Source organism: Letharia columbiana (assembly GCF_014066305.1).
Source record: "Letharia columbiana isolate WasteWater2 chromosome Unknown xpSc0000100_s0, whole genome shotgun sequence".
In the NCBI taxonomy this organism is placed as follows: Eukaryota; Fungi; Ascomycota; class Lecanoromycetes; order Lecanorales; family Parmeliaceae; genus Letharia; species Letharia columbiana.
Genome location: NW_023501175.1, coordinates 1 through 15,743, shown reverse-complemented (window position 1 = coordinate 15,743; position 15,743 = coordinate 1). Strand labels below are relative to the sequence as shown.

At 51.2% G+C, this 15,743-nt stretch overlaps 8 protein-coding genes across 8 annotated transcripts; 4 read left to right on the top strand and 4 right to left on the bottom strand.

Annotated features, from left to right (window-relative positions):
• Window positions 1-371: 371 nt before the first annotated feature.
• Window positions 372-1,610, bottom strand: HO173_013283 (uncharacterized protein; the record flags this gene model as incomplete). Its single annotated transcript, XM_037315106.1, has 1 exon — window positions 372-1,610. The coding sequence occupies one exon, from the start codon at window positions 1,608-1,610 to the stop codon at window positions 372-374; it is 1,239 nt and encodes a 412-aa protein (XP_037157995.1).
• A 436-nt stretch (window positions 1,611-2,046) lies between these two features.
• HO173_013282 (uncharacterized protein) lies at window positions 2,047-3,192 on the bottom strand (the record flags this gene model as incomplete). Its single annotated transcript, XM_037315105.1, has 1 exon — window positions 2,047-3,192. The coding sequence occupies one exon, from the start codon at window positions 3,190-3,192 to the stop codon at window positions 2,047-2,049; it is 1,146 nt and encodes a 381-aa protein (XP_037157994.1).
• Window positions 3,193-3,233: 41 nt separating this feature from the next.
• HO173_013281 (uncharacterized protein) lies at window positions 3,234-3,956 on the bottom strand (the record flags this gene model as incomplete). The annotated part of the gene is made up of 2 exons (XM_037315104.1): window positions 3,234-3,750; window positions 3,883-3,956. The coding sequence occupies 2 exons, from the start codon at window positions 3,954-3,956 to the stop codon at window positions 3,234-3,236; spliced, it is 591 nt and encodes a 196-aa protein (XP_037157993.1).
• Window positions 3,957-5,004: 1,048 nt separating this feature from the next.
• On the top strand, window positions 5,005-6,717 carry HO173_013280 (uncharacterized protein; the record flags this gene model as incomplete). The annotated part of the gene is made up of 3 exons (XM_037315103.1): window positions 5,005-5,187; window positions 5,246-6,063; window positions 6,114-6,717. 3 exons carry the CDS (start codon window positions 5,005-5,007, stop codon window positions 6,715-6,717), a joined length of 1,605 nt encoding a protein of 534 aa, XP_037157992.1.
• Window positions 6,718-7,354: 637 nt separating this feature from the next.
• Window positions 7,355-8,284, top strand: HO173_013279 (uncharacterized protein; the record flags this gene model as incomplete). Its single annotated transcript, XM_037315102.1, has 3 exons — window positions 7,355-7,463; window positions 7,922-7,993; window positions 8,070-8,284. The coding sequence occupies 3 exons, from the start codon at window positions 7,355-7,357 to the stop codon at window positions 8,282-8,284; spliced, it is 396 nt and encodes a 131-aa protein (XP_037157991.1).
• A 2,054-nt stretch (window positions 8,285-10,338) lies between these two features.
• Window positions 10,339-11,493, top strand: HO173_013278 (uncharacterized protein; the record flags this gene model as incomplete). The annotated part of the gene is made up of 1 exon (XM_037315101.1): window positions 10,339-11,493. The coding sequence occupies one exon, from the start codon at window positions 10,339-10,341 to the stop codon at window positions 11,491-11,493; it is 1,155 nt and encodes a 384-aa protein (XP_037157990.1).
• Window positions 11,494-11,808: 315 nt separating this feature from the next.
• Window positions 11,809-13,254, bottom strand: HO173_013277 (uncharacterized protein; the record flags this gene model as incomplete). Its single annotated transcript, XM_037315100.1, has 1 exon — window positions 11,809-13,254. The coding sequence occupies one exon, from the start codon at window positions 13,252-13,254 to the stop codon at window positions 11,809-11,811; it is 1,446 nt and encodes a 481-aa protein (XP_037157989.1).
• Window positions 13,255-14,774: 1,520 nt separating this feature from the next.
• Window positions 14,775-15,741, top strand: HO173_013276 (uncharacterized protein; the record flags this gene model as incomplete). Its single annotated transcript, XM_037315099.1, has 3 exons — window positions 14,775-14,820; window positions 14,874-15,470; window positions 15,632-15,741. 3 exons carry the CDS (start codon window positions 14,775-14,777, stop codon window positions 15,739-15,741), a joined length of 753 nt encoding a protein of 250 aa, XP_037157988.1.
• Window positions 15,742-15,743: the final 2 nt, after the last annotated feature.

The window sequence follows — 15,743 nt, the reverse complement described above, 5'->3', positions numbered from 1 at the left end:
TTAGTTCAATGCCGACTTCATAAACGAGACCCAACCGCTCACACCCATCGCGATTTGACTCGCTAGTGTATCCAAGTGATCGAGACGTACAATCTGGCTTCGACCCGCATCAATGACAAGTCTTCTCGCGCACATTACGGAGTATGACGGTATCACATTTTGATCAATTGCGGTGATGTTTAACCTTCTATATTTAACGCAGGCCAGCAGCAAGCATACATTTAAACCCCCCATCCTCACTATATTTCAATGCGATTGTGAATCCGAACGAGACACTCGTGATAGCTCTGAAACAGTTCCGTTCGTTGCGTTGAATTCGCGAAGCAATGACACTGCTCAAGATAGGAAGCGAGAGGCGCCATGTATCCCTTTCAAGATTTAAGGTCTTGAAGATCCAACTCCTGCCTTTGCAACCGTTTCTCCAACGCCTCCATCTCGCGCCCGATGATCTTGTCCTGCGGCGCAAACATGTACGCCTTCATCAGACTCCTAGCCCAGACCTGCTTCCTATCCAACGCCTGACTCGCCACCGCCATCCTCCAATAGACCTTTGCTTTTTCGGCACCGGTGACAAGATTCGGCGTCCCATCCAGTATGCTCTGCTGCACGTCCGCATACTCGATGTCCGAAATGGCTCTCTCGCCCCAGAAGTACGCCTGCTCCCAATCTTCCGTCTTCAGGTACGCGGCCAGGATGTTCCAGCTTAGCTGCGAGCCTAGGTGGTGGCGGACCAAGTCGCCGCGCTGGCCGTCGAAGCGGCCTCCGGTCAGCGGGTTAGAGGCGAAGTAGCCGTCCAGCATGATGGCAAAGCGTTTGCCTTCCACGATGAAATGCATCGCTTCGTAAGCCTGGATGTAGATTCGAATGCTCAGCGCGTAGTCCCCCGCCTTGAAGGCAGCATTACCGGCATCTTTGAGCCCTGCCGCCGCCTCAAGGTAATCAGCCGCCGTGGGATTAGGGACGCCCATCGCCTTCCTCAGCTCTTTCTCCACCGCCTTGTTCCTGGCCCCTTTGATCGTCAAACCGTGCAGGCCCTTCAAAACCGCAAACGGCATCATCAGCGCCTCCTGCAGCGCCTTCGGGACGACCGTCTTCTCCGCCCGCCCCTGCGGGTCCCGGATCGCGAGCGTGACGTGCAGCAAGCTGCTGAAGTTCGGGCTCAGACTGCTGGCGTAGAAGAGCAGTCGGCAGAGATGGGGCAGATCGGCCAGGCAGGTGACGTAGGCGTACAGGCGCGAGGTGTCCACGTCGCCCATGAAGTCCAGTGCCACGAGCATGTGGGACTCCGGGGACGGGGATCTGTCGTCGCCTTCGGCGATGATGGGGAATTTGCCTTGCACGAGGATGTCCTGTTTGAAGGACGTCCATGACGTGACGATGTTGATGAACCTGTTCTCGCGCAGGACTGCGGTGGCTTCGTCGTGGATTTGGCGATTGGTGGCCAAGACGGCCGTTTGGAGGCTGTAACGGGCGCGGCCGAGACCGAGATCGATTCGATTGCGGCCGGTGGAGAGGAGGTTGCGGTAGATTTCGTTACGGAGCTCGAGTGGCAAGCCGAGGAGGCTGGGCCTGGGAGGCGGTAGTACAGAGGAAAGAGTTTGAAGGTCCATTGGCGAAGCTGAATGTTCGTCGAAGGATGGGCGAGGAATGTTTGACACGTCGAATTTTCAGCGGCGCGTGGGAATCGCGCCTTTGAAAGCCCCTGTCCTTCTTAGCGTTGAACCTAGACTCGAAAAAGCTATCCGCCATGTTGGATAATACTGCTTTGACCGTTCCCTGTCGCATGGGTCTGTCGATCTATAATGGTGAAAAGAGTAGGAGATGCTTTGGTCAAAAAACAACGTGTAGCAGTATCTCAAGGAAACCCAGTCGCCAAGTGCACAGAGGTTGTTTTGTAAACCTGAAGGCTGGATTGAGTAATGCTCCGTTGAAGCCACGGAAAGGCGTGGTTTTTTCAGCTATGTATGCTTTGCGACCTTTTTGTACAACAGTAGACACCCGGCCGCGCTCAGACTATCTGGATACCCATAGTCAGGCCCGCCATGGTCATGGCCATAATCGAGCTCCCGTTCCTACGTAGCCGTCGCTTTCGCTCAAAGAATCCTCACTCTCACTTGTCCACACGTTCATATGTGACGCGTCGATGTCGCTGACTAAAGATTCCCCTTCCTGCTCGGCAATCCTTGAGCGCTCCTCCTTCAAGTAATCCTCGAGGCTGCTATCGCCCCCTTCACCCACGAGGTATCGTCCGATCAGCGTCCCACTTGCGCGACGGACATCTCTATGGTCATCCATGTTCCAGAGCTGCGATATTAGATCGAAGACCCCATACACGCTGGCTTCTTTTAGCTTCGTGGTCTCACGAATCGTGGTAAACACTGTGTAGGAAGAGGCTTTTCCTGGATGTGACGATGATTCATCCACTTCAAGATCCCCTAGTGAGAGGTTGGAAAGCGTGGAAGAGTGTCTCGAACAGAATCCCTCTAGGCTATGAATACCGACTCTGAAACCTTGAAAGCGAACCGTCTTCAAGAAAGGCCAGTGGCAAAGGCCGACGACAACCATTAGACGGCAAAAATTGTTTGGACCGGTGGAGATGCTTAGCCCTTCGAGACCAGGCGCCGAATTCATAAATTCGGGGAAACGTCCTTTGATCAAACATTGTCTTTGAGCTTCCATGTCGCTTAGGGATGCGAAATGTGGCCTGGTCTCTTTGATCCAACAATCGTCGAGAAGATGTATGCCGAGTTTGGTGAGGTGAGATATGCTTCTCTTCATGGCTACAAAGACCTTATCGCCCTCCAAGAGGAGTCTCCAATTGAAGGACCCAAAGATAAAGTTACCGACTCGAAGAACACGCTGGTTGCTGCCTTCTGAATCATTTCCTCGTAGATAGCCGCCATTCGGTGTCCTGCCACCTAGACTAGCACTGACCTGGTTGCTGGCTGTCGGAGCGTTGTAATTGGCATTGCGTGAATCCCGGCTACTTGCCTTCCGAGCAGGTTCACTACCAGCGCTGCCGGCTTGAGTGTTCACGTTTTGACCTCCGTGAATGGCTTCATCCACCGCAAGCAGTAGTGAGCGAGTAACAGCAACACTATCCGATTCAATGGATGGCTGATCGTAAAAGGCGCCATTGAGAAGTTGGGCAATTTCTTTTTGATAGCGGGAATAATTGCCGTGCTTTGGCATGTAGATTGTTCTCAAGTTTGGAAGATGCTGAAGTGCATCCGTCAATTTGCTAGAAAAAAGTCCGATCGCGAAGCGCGGTCCTGTTCTGCGCAATAGTTTTGATAGGTCGAGAAAGCCTGATCTAGTCGTTTTTTGCCGTACGTGTTACAAGCTTTGATAGCACCACACCCGCGATGATAAGCTCGCCAGGCCCGTTGGCTAGCATTGAAGGTGGGAACTGGAATGCCGGAACACCGTTTTCGAACGGCCATAAATTCTGGCGTTTTGATGTTACGCTCCCATTCTGTTCGTTCTAAATCCGTAAAGAAGTCGTGCTCGTAATGCAGGCTGTGCACAAACTTGTTGATGACAGGATGGTAAGCTATCTCCAGTAGTCGGTCGAAGCTGTCCTCTTTGAGTGTGAGTGTGACCGTTGTAGCGATGTACTCGAGGCCGATTGCAGCTAGCATCTTGCTCATAAATCGTATACTAGCTACTTGAGTCGGTGTGAGGTAGCTAAAGATCATGTGAACTAGTTCCACCGGCATACGGTTGAGAGGGAACCTTGGAAGTTCAGACCTAATGATGGGTAAGTTCATTGATTCTAGATGACAGCGGTTTGACAACATTTGCACGACTACGATGTATGGAACGCTCGGAGCGTTGAAGAAGCCCTCCGGAAGGGTTAAGAAATTCAAATAGAAGACTTACTCAGTTGGAGCTGTGGGCAGGGGAGCTGAGTCGTTGATAGTCTTCTGAGCTTTCTTGGTCTTTGGTCGTGCCATGTTTACTCACAGGAGCTTAATCAAATTTCCCTCGCCAGGAGGGAGACTGGAGATTTTGGTCTGTTGGGACGTCGAACAAGCTGCCAAAGGGTGTGACTGGCGCGGTCTCGACTATGCTTCGGCTAGAATAGCATACTTCGAGTTTCAACTCTTTCACAATAGACTAGGGATACAGCAAGACGTGAGCTAGCTGCAGATTGAAATCAGTATCCCTGAGTGTTGGGGCCGTAGTAATCATTACGACCTTCTCCTGCTTTGACGACTAGTCAGTGAGTCTAAGATCGAAAACTCAGATTGTGTCATGCCAGGCATTAAGACCATAGAAGCTTTGAGGGAGCTGAGGAACGTGTGGTGATAGAGAAAGACTGGTGGGACGATTGTGCGTCAAGAATCATAGACGCGTTTGGCGCACTAGCGGCGAAATGCCAGCACGTGACATTGCTTGGCAACAGTACCCTAAACCGAGTTAACAGTGATCTCCTGAAGTAGACCGTATTCTATGAATATAATGTCCAGTCGCATAGGAAACACATTCTTCTACGATTTCCCCCCTCATTAAGACAATCATGATCATCATTCGCCGGAAAGTTTATCCATTTACAGTTAGCTCGGCCTTTTGCTAGCCAAGAAAATTGCAAGGTTTTGCAAGTCTTGAGAATGATGAACATGACACGCTCCAAACACTTACGCCATTTCACCTTCCTGGTAGTACGTGTGTCAGTGGTTCAATACCAATAACATGGCGTTCGGTCTTGAAATGCTTGCTAGAAGATGAAAAAACTCTTTTCGAGGTTTTTACGTCGGCTGATTACCGAAATCATCATACCTACACCGATTGGTGGGTTTTAGAGCGCTTTTGTCATAAAAAAGGCGTCAATTTGCCGGCGGGTGGTCCTAACCTCGCTTAATCTCTTGCCTCTTCCATCCTTCTATCAGTCTGTCACCGAGAGCAGTCTATCTTTGAGTCCGATAGACACACTCAAGTTTTATTGTACCCATTACCCCACATTTGCGTTTTTGACGCTCTTATTAGACAAATACGGGTGCAATGACCGCACCCAGCGAGGTAGCATTCAGTGTTAGCCCACCGAAGGATCCAGCAGGGGTTGAAGAAGGGGAAGGCATGCAAGCCCGCATCGAGCGGCTTGGCAGGCAAAGACCTGCCAAGTTCAAAACCGTATGGACAGAGTTTGGCTTTTGCTTCTCACTGTTGGCATCCATGATTATGGCAGTAAGTAGTATTCCTGGCCCAAGTCTATGTCAACACCCGCCACTCACCATGTCGGTAGGAATATTTCGTCAGTGGTTTCAACGTGATCCTACCGACCCTGGCAACCGCTCTCGACATCCCTGCCCAATCACAAACGTGGCCCGCGAACGTATTCTCTCTGATCACGGGGGCTTTCTTACTTCCCTTCGGCCGCCTCGCCGACATCTACGGTGGCTGCACCGTCTTCATGTTCGGGATGATCTGGTTCTTCCTTTGGTCTTTGATAGGAGGCTTCAGCCGCAATTACCTCATGCTAAACTTCTGCCGCGCACTTCAGGGTCTTGGACCTGCTGCGTTTTTACCTGCTGGGGTCATGCTGCTAGGAAGCATCTATCGCCCAGGGCCGAGGAAAAACCTGGTGTTCAGTCTTTATGGGGCTTGTTCGCCAATAGGCTTTTTCACAGGTATTTTCTTTGGTGGACTGAGTGGACAGTATCTACCTTGGGGTTGGTATTTTTGGATTGGATCGATATTACTGTTTCTGATTAGCTCCATTGCCTTTTTAACGATACCGTCCGATCGTTATGAGAGGCAGGCTTATGAAGTCAAAATGGACTGGCTGGGAGTCTTTACGATCGTCCCAGGGCTGTTGTTGGTTGTCTTCGCTATTACTGATAGCTCACATGCTCCTGATGGTTGGAACACACCTTACATTTACGTGACCTTTGTCTTGGGCTGTCTGTTACTAGGTGGAGCCATTTACGTTGAGGGGTGGATTGCAAAAATGCCTCTATTACCTTTCGATCTATTCAAGGTCAAGCATATGAAGGCGCTTGTGGTTGCGCTGTTCTTCTCATACGGCGTATTTGGAATATACCTCTTCTATGCTAGCTTCTAGTGTGTACTCATCAACCCCCGGCTAGTTCCTACGCTGACCCCAAGTCTAGTATTGAGAAAGTATTGCATGCGACTTCCTTACAGACAACGGCATGGTATACGCCAATGGCTGCAGGCGGCATCTTCCTCGCAACGGCGGGCGGCTTTCTGCTTCATCTACTACCAGGAACAGCCCTGATGATAATCTCAGCCACTGGCTACGTTGTTTGTGTCCTGATGTTCGCCATAATGCCCGAGAACCCCAACTACTGGGCCTACATCTTTCCCGCCATGATCGGCGCAACCGTGGGCGTCGACATAACCTACAGCGTCAGCAACATCTTCATAACGACAAGCATGCCTAGGAAGAGACAGGGTCTTGCAGGCGCTTTGATTAATTGCCTCGTCTTCCTGGGCATCAGCGTCTTTCTCGGGTTCGCTGATATTGTTGCCACTGCTACATCCCATCTTGGGCTCAAGGAAAGCTACAAGGTGGCGTGTTGGTTTGGTGTTGGCTGTGCGGGGGTGTCTTTGCTTCTGCTAGTGGGCTTTGTCAAGATCGACAAGGCCAAGAGTGACCTCACGACAGACGAGAAGGCTGAGTTGGAGGCAGAAGTCAATATGATGCCGGTTGCTTCGCGGCCGGATGAGGTGGAAACGCGTAGGGAGAGTTAAAATGAAAACCATGTCAAGCTGAGATTTCAATCGCTCTGAAGCATCTGTTTGACCCAGACTTACGCTGCCATCATGGTCACCATCTGGAGTACAGGGCTCCATTTAGGGAAAAAAGTTGCTTCCAAGTGAGCCACATGACGTACAGCTTCCGCGTCATCGGAATAGCTGTAAGTGCAGTCAAACTCACCCCGTCAGCCTCGGAGTCCTGCATCTGCGATGTGTCTGATGCGTGCATATACCTGACAAAACTTACGTCATCGGTGTTCTCCACAAAAACAGCACGACTTTTGACATCACCACCGGTCTAGATATGTCACGGGCGGCATCACGAGTAAGCAATGCCTGTGTCTTCGATGATAGAGGTGGGTATCTCAGTGGTGTTGGTAAGGATGTATCTTTGAATTTCCGCGCTTGAAGCCAGGAATTTCCTGCTTTGGAGCCGTTCACCGAAACACGAAGATATGGCGTAGGGTAGACAGTGACATCCGCGTCGTCGGTCTAGCCGGAACACAGATGATTCAAGATGTGTTCACACGGGAATCTGCACTTAAGCTCACACTTTTTTCGAACACACTATCCACTGCCACGATCAATGCTTTCGTCATTCTATCTGCAGTGTTCACGGGACTAATTTGAAATGGAGGACGACTCGGTCGAAGTCATTGTCGATGTCGATCGGTATCCTTTCAAGGCTCGATTGTTCGATCTTTGGGCGGGCGGTTATGCAATTAACGCTATGTGTGTTGGTAGGCAAGGGAGATCTGGATCCTTGATCTCTCCTAATTTTTTTTTTTTTTTTTTTTTTTTTTTATTTTTTTTTTTTTTATTGTTATAAAGGGTTTTTTTAAAAGTATTTTTTTTTTTTTTTTTTTTTTTTTTTTTTTTAAAGAGGGGCAAAAAGGGGTGTTTTTCTTTTAGCCCTTTTGTTTTAGGGGAAAAAATTTTTCGGGGTTTTTTTTTTTTATCAACCGCACGGAATTGAACACGTACGATATCCGAGAAGACGTGATCGCTGGAGACATCGAGAACAGCTGGCATTGCGTCCCGTGACCTATCGAGCGGGGCAGCCAGCTGCGTTTGACAAACATGAGGCGAAACGGCCTTTTCCCCACTTTCACCCCACAAAACATCCGCCAACCTCCCCTCGAATCCCGAGGCCTCCTCTTTTAACACTCCATCGCTAAACAAATTTCGATGCCATAAGAGCACACCTTCTATTCCTACGCCCGTGACCCACCCAAGGAGCGCGGTCTCCACATCCGGTATATCAAAGAAGGTCAAATACCCTCCTCCACCCCCTTCTTTATCTCCTCTTTCTCTCCTCTCCTGGCTGACAAGATACGCCCACGTAGACGACGGAGGCGGTCGAATGAGAGAAATACCAGGAAGATGCCCTTGTCAGGACGACCCCAGAATAGGCAGCCGGCAACCTTTGCAAAACAGAGAAAATGAAGAACAGTTCTGGAGAAATCTGCATACGTTGACGGGTCTGCAGAAAGAATATTTGGCGTTTGAAAGGGATGAGAAGGCGCGGAAGGATGAGATGAGTGGGGATGCAACGTTATGAGCCGTCTTTGAAAAGGAGTGTAATGTGCAACAAGGCTAGTCAGAAGGATGGAGCCAAATGAGGTTCGTTGTCGCTTGTGGATGACCTTCCAGCATCAGCTGGGCGTGAAGCGGTGGAACACTTATGCAGTGGCATACAAGATCAGGCGTTCACTGTAGAGTACTGTTGCTTGCGACCATCCAGCCAAAGGCTGTTTTACATAAGCATAGTTTGTTGCTTCATAAGCTCACCTAAACCGCTGAGACAGAGGCAGGCATACGACCTCAATCGTCATGAAAAACATGCAAGCTGGTTGGCGGGATGAATGGTAGTGGTGCCGAATGCACTACCACAGTATTACAGGAAACCGTTGAAGGACTCACATAAATGAGGTTCGGGACTAGGAAATCTGCAGACTACCCGGTTCAGTCCAAGCCGTTCATGCCTGGGGAGGAAGAGTTGACACAAGGGCATCAACAATCGAATCCGCGAGAGTCTCAGTACACTGAGTCGTCCAGCACCTCGATCCGACCCCCGGACAGTAACCATCCAAGGCGAGATGGCGCGGCTTCAGCCATTGTGGCCATAAAATCTCTGGACCCAAAGAAGCGCACCACTCCTTCCTGGTGCGAAGGACATCATTCTGGGGAGAAGGCTTAAACTTGTCGGCAAGCCAATGGAAAACAAATCTGCTCGCCATAACACTCATCTTGCGCAGCCAGCTTCTTCCGCTTGTCATTACACCTCGATCCGGAACAGTGGTGATAGTACGCAACACAGCAATCAACAGACAGAGAGATGCTTTTCCCGCGAGAACCTACCGCTCACTGAGTGAGGTGGCCGGGCACATGAACGTTGCTATGCAAGGCGACTATAATAACCGACTCTGATCGAGAAGCTTGTGACCCTTGTAACAAATGAGAGACATTTAAATCGGCCGAAGGCATCTTTGCGGTATTCTGACTGCGAGAATGAGGCCTCAAATGGCGCTGGTACATCCTCAAGACCGGCAAGCATTTGGGCTGTGCAAATTTGAATTCGAAGCTCGGCATCTTCGCATATCCCCCGTTCCATACACATTCCTACGAGTCCACCGGCCGTCACCGATCCTCTAGTAACCCAACTGTCTTTGAAGTTATACAAACCTCCAGACTAGCATATTATCCTATGTGGACTGTATAGCAATGCCTCACAACCGACAACGTCGTCGAGGCCCATCACGCGGCCCTGTCACTTTCCCTCTTCGTCGATCGAGCGCCTCTCGTTCGGGCGCACCATGAAAGCGTGTATGCTTCGTTGATCAGACAGTCGGCCTCGGCGACCAAGGCACCAGCAGAGGTCTCTGGCAGTGAAGAAGAGGTCGGAGGGCAAGCGGTAGGCGCTCCCCAAGCAGGTGCGACGTCGACGGGGCCCATCAGATGCACAGCAGCGAGTAGTGAAGATACAGGAGCCAAAGCCAAGACACGCTACCCGTAAAGGCTGGAGTAAACCACATTCGTATTCACGAGCTCCACGCGCATTCTCGGTCTCTTCTCAACAACTTTTTGTGCGTTTGGTATGTCCGGTATAAGCGTGAAATCCGATCGCGTGAATGGTGTTAGTGATATTGTATGATAGAGGCTCGAGAGGGTTGCTTGATAAGCGTGAGCATCAATGTCAAGATATGTATACGCTTACTCATATCTACCCGGATATACGCTCTAAAATCCGATAAATCCGAAACCTCATAATCCGCGGATTGCGGTGGGTTCCGGGTGAGTTTTCGGCGTGACATGCCCTAAAACCCACCTAATCCACTCCTTCTACCTGAAACTCTCTTTTCTATACTAACTATATTCACACAATAAATTTTGCGAACATTTACGAGTCATTTGATATCAATATATCGAGTTCTCATAGAACTTAGGCATTTCGATGTTACGCCGGATTTATCGGATTTAAGGGCGAGTAGATACGAGTATCGAGCAATCAATGCCAAGAAATTCGGTCAACGAACGAAAGTAGAAAAGAAGCGCTGCCCCTTCCCGTGGGGAAATTCCCCGCAAATCCATACCAGTCAAACATCCAAGACAAAAATGGCAGCGACCCTAGCTCACCAACCGGCCCCCAAACCCAAGAGCCTCCTCGGCCACCAACGCATCCTCGCTCCCACGGCAGGTGTGCGGGTATCCCCGTTATGTCTCGGGGCCATGAACTTCGGCGAGGCCTGGTCGGGCTTCCTGGGCGAGTGCGACAAGGAAACCTCGTTCGGCATGCTCGACCACTTTTTCGACAACGGGGGCAATTTCATCGACACGGCCAACAACTACCAAGGCGAGGAGACCGAGAAGTGGCTCGGGGAGTGGATGGAGTCGCGGCGGAACCGCGACCAGATCGTCCTCGCGACCAAATTCACGTCCCCTTATCCGTCCGAGCCCGTGACGATAAAATCGAACTACCTAGGTAACTCCTCCAAGAGCCTGCGCGTCTCCCTTGAGGCTAGCTTGAAGAAGCTTCGGACGAGTTACATCGACTTACTGTACATTCACTGGTGGGATTTTACCACTTCGATCCCCGAGATCATGAAAGCGCTGCATCACGTCGTGGCTTCCGGGAAAGTGCTCTACCTGGGGATCAGCGACACACCCGCTTGGATCGTCAGCAAAGCGAACGAGTATGCCCGCCAGCAAGGTCTTACCCAGTTCAGCGTCTACCAGGGCCTATGGAACGCTGCAGTGCGCGACTTTGAGCGCGACATCATCCCCATGTGCGAGTCCGAAGGGATGGCTTTGGCCCCGTGGGGCGCACTCGGCCGAGGCGCGTTCATGAGCCCGGAAGATTACGAGAAGAAGGAGGAAGGTCGCAAGGTTGGCCAATCCGAAAATGGGAAGAAAGTCTCCGCAGCTCTCGACAAACTCGCAAAGGAAAAGGGAACCCTGATCACCAGCATCGCATTGGCGTACGTGAGGCACAAGTCGCCGTATGTCTTCCCGATCGTCGGTGGGCGCAAGATAGAGCATCTGAAGAGCAACATCGAGGCGTTGGGTATCGAACTGAGCGATGAAGAGATCGATGAGATTGACGGCGCTGCGCCCTTTGACCACGGATTCCCACTCAATTTCGTTTTCGAGTATGGAGGTGGCCCCAAGTACAATTCCAGGATGGGTCCGGGCGATATTTTCTTCGTGAAGTCTTCGGGCGGTTTGGACACTGTGCCGAGGAGCAAGGCTCCGAAGCCTCACAAGGACTGATTCCTCTTGATGCCATACGCTCGAGTGATAAGATTTGGGCGAAGACCCGCTCATCAAATTAAGGGCATATATCTGATGTAGGAATTTGAAACGGTCATGGATTTGCAACGTTGGCAATTCGCCTTGAATATAATCCGAGGATAGTAATCGCATCTTTCCCTATTCTCGTAAGATCAAATTTTGACCAACAAAAATTTCAAGAGTATGAGAGCGTACTTTAGAGGACGTGGAGGTAACAAACCGCTCGTATCCAAAGTCCACGGGTAGAACCCCCCTTCATCCAACATCTTCTCAACAACTTTCCCAATTCCTATGTCAATTTACTTCATCGACACCCCGCTCTACAGCATCATAAGCCTCCCTTAAAACCTGCACAATCGTCTTCAACTCTGCTTCTGTGACAGTATAAGGCGGAGCAATCAACACATGATCACCCCTGACCCCGTCGACAGTTGCTGCCCCAGGATAGAGAGCAACTCCTAGATCAAAAGCCTTCCTCTGCACCCTATACCCAAATTCGGTCTTCGGCTCAAAGCTCCTCTTCGTTTCTTTGTTCTGCACAAACTCGATGCCCCAAAAGAGGCCCCGGCCCCGGACATCGCCTACGTATTTCCTACCCTCTAAAGCCTCACGTAGTTCCCTCTCGAGAAACAGACCCCTGTCTCTGCACCGCTCGACTAGACCGTCTCTCTTGATGATCTTCTGCACAGCCAGTGCACTCGCGCAACTCAATGGATGGGCTTGATACGTATGCCCATGATTGAACATGCCCGTCCCATCTCTCAACCCCTTGACCACCTTCCGACCAACCAACACACCAGCAATCGGCGCATAACCGCCGCCTAATCCCTTACCCATGGTCATGATATCCGGCACCACGGCCTGTTGCTCAAAAGCGAAATAAGAGCCGCAGCGGCCCATCCCGCACATCACCTCGTCCAGAATCAGCAAAACGCCATACCTATCGCATACCTCCCTCACGGCGCGGAAATAGCCAGAGGGAGCAGGCACGCATCCGGACGTTGCGCCGACGATTGGTTCGGCGACGAACGCGATGACGGTCTCAGGCCCCAGACGCTGGAACTCACCATCCAATTCTTCAGCAAGGCGCATGACATACTGCTCCTCCGACTCCTCTGCACGTTGATACTGATACGCATACGCGGGGCCGACATGGCTCACGTTACTCAACAAGAGCGGCTCATACGGCACCTTCCTCGCGAGATTACTGGACAGGGACATGGCGCCGAGAGTAGCGCCATGATAGCTCTGCCTCCTGGCCACGAAATGCCTACGCTCGGGCCGTCCGCCCTCGTAGAAGAACTGCCGCGCGAGCTTCATCGCCGCGTCCATGGCTTCGCTGCCGCTGCCGACGAAGAAGGCCTTCTCGAGCCCGTACGGAGCGCCGACGTCGAGGATGACGGAGGCGAGGTCTTCGGCCGAGGACGTCGTGTAGGCGCCCGTGTGCACGTAGCTTACGGTTCGCATCTGCTGCAGGGCGGCGGCGAGGACCTCGTCGTTGTTCTGGCCGATGCAGGAGACGGCGGCGCCGCCGCAGGCGTCGATGATGGTGCGGCCGGAGGAGAGGGTGAGGTGGATGCCTGAGGCGTGGGTTACGGTGTCGGGTCGGTGAGCGAGGGAGCGGTGGAGGAGGGCGGGATTGTGGAGGGACTTGGTTTGTGTGGCGGAGGGTTGGAAGCCATAGGAAAGAATGGTGGAGTAGGGATCCAGGGTTGGATCGGAGGTGCTGTGGGGTGCCATGGTTAATGGGTGGGTGAGATGTTTTTTGTTCTTCTGGAAAGATAGGGATGGGGCGACAGTAGGTGAGATAACGTCAATCAATTACTCAAGTATTTCTAAGATGACAGCAAAGGTTTGCCTCAACGCGAGAATGAGAAAGGTGTTAGAAAGACGCCGCTATCATGCTGAAACAATAATGGGGAAGAGACAAGAACGGGAAACCCCACACACGCCGTGGGAGACGGAAAGCAAACCCTGGCGGCTGGACTTCTCTTTCTAGGCGTGTTAGTGCCGCAATACGCTCACTGCCGCCCTAAACTGTATTAAACCCCTACATTTTGGTTACCACTCAAAACGAATACAGGCGCTTGAAAGCCCCTATCAATTCCTTTTCATATCAACCTCATTATTACACTGTCTTATGCGTAGGAGAAGAACAAGAGTAAATATCTTCTACTATCAATATGATAGCTCTGTAAAGTTGGGATGTACACGAGCGAAGATTGGCCCCAGGTTCCAAAACACTGGTTAATTATTTGCCAACAGCTTTATTATAATAATTAGAGATAGCACGTGAGTGGGTGCGACACGCGCAGCAATCACAGCCAGATTTCAAAAAAGACTCAGCCCTACCTGTAATATACCTACCTACCCGATAAGATACTCGTAGGGCTAGATTCTTAATTACGAGAATATGCAGCACACGTTTTTTCATTCAGAAATTGATAAAAATGATTCGCTTACAAAGTTAATATTGTTTGATTTGCAAAATGAATACAGATATATTATCAAACATTACACTCATGACTAGATCAATGTACCTTAATAAGTCGCCCCGTCTCATACGTCAGCTTTCGCATCTAAAATCCAACGATGCTGTTCACGCCCGGCGATCTTTCGACACAATCATACCGACTCCACCGAACAACAGAACTGCGACTCCGGTTGCTCTCAAATATCCCCAGGGTCCATCGGGTACCTACCCGGGCAGGAACTCCTTCCCTAAAGATCACTCGAATACGTTTTTCATCTCGCGTTCCGTAATTAGGATAAGTCCACGCACGCTTTTCCAGACGTGTGACTGGGGAGATGGGAGCGAGTTACGACTCACGAGTCAACGCGAACGAATCATATCGTGAGGGATCTACGGGGGTCTGAGAAAGGCGAGATCGCGAGCAAGACGCGAAGGGGTGGCTGTCGATTCTTCGTACTATGTATGCGTGTGGGAGTATTTGAAGCCGTCTACAAGCGATGATATTCAACTCAGGGGTATTGCGCGTGGCGACTTGTACAAAATGTATGGATTCTTGAATTTCGAATCCTAGCCGTAGGGTTCATGAGTCGTCGGTCATCCTCCCAAACTGACCCACCCCGCATCCATCCCTTCCGTGTACTTTCGTACATCAAGGCCGGATTCGTCGTCCCGCATGGCTGACTAACGTTCCGATTCCTCTAGCCTTCCCGAACCCACCTGAGATTCTCTGATTCCACCTGCTTCGACGGACGGAGTCATAGTTGGGGTTCTTTCCAACCAGCTCGCCATGTCAACTGAGATGGCGGCCAGAATGTACGAAGGAGCCGACCTAGGTACGTTCTCGGCCACCCGGTGAAGAGCTCGGCTGATCCGCGTGACCGCGTAGACGACATCGCTGCCAAGGAACCCGGAGAGCAAGCTTACCTTCGAGCGCTCCTGGACGCGCCTTTTGTCTTCGGTCACGAGTGGAAACAGACTAGCATTGATGGTCCTCCGCAGATTGAAGATGTAGTGCAAGTTTGTATGCCACGCGAATCCACGACTAATCCGTCGCAGGAGGTCCTTCGGACGCGTCTGGGAAAGGTCCTGATAGCGCACTGTCGGGGAATCCGTCTGGACCCTTACAATCCAAAGATGTGGATCGATCGGGGTCGTCACTTTAGGGAGCTCGGTTACGGAGAGCTCGCGGTTTCAGATGCGTACAAAGGCCGTCTTCTGCTAGACTCCTTTCTAGGTGTCTTCGACACCAAAGATGTATATTGGGACCTTGACAAGGAGAGCTTACCGTGCAAGGTCAGCGCTGCTCTGGCAGGCATTATTGGGAAATTAGACACAGGAGTTACTAGACAATGTGATGCCGGTAACGTCTCCATTGCCAAATCGCTGCAGCAGCAGGCTTTCCTGGTCATGGCTTCGGCTCTGCTCTGTGTCAGAGCATACCACGACGCGATTCAGGTCCTCGATGAGGCGGTAGTGCTCGGCGGTACGTCCGTAGAATTACAGAAACTATGCTCGCAGGCGAAAGAAAGATCAAGATCTATGGAGCAGCCGATTCCGGCTCGGGACCAAAAGCCGGGGTACATGCAACGATCAACCAAACAAGGTGGCGTTCAACGAGTCGCTTACCCTTGGATCAATCCTGAGGAACTTGGACGCGGAAACAAAGCAATGAAGAAAGCCAAAACCAGATTGGAGGCAGCTTCGAGAAACGCCACGCTGGGCCCAAGCTCTCTGGGCGGCACAACAAGCGATAACC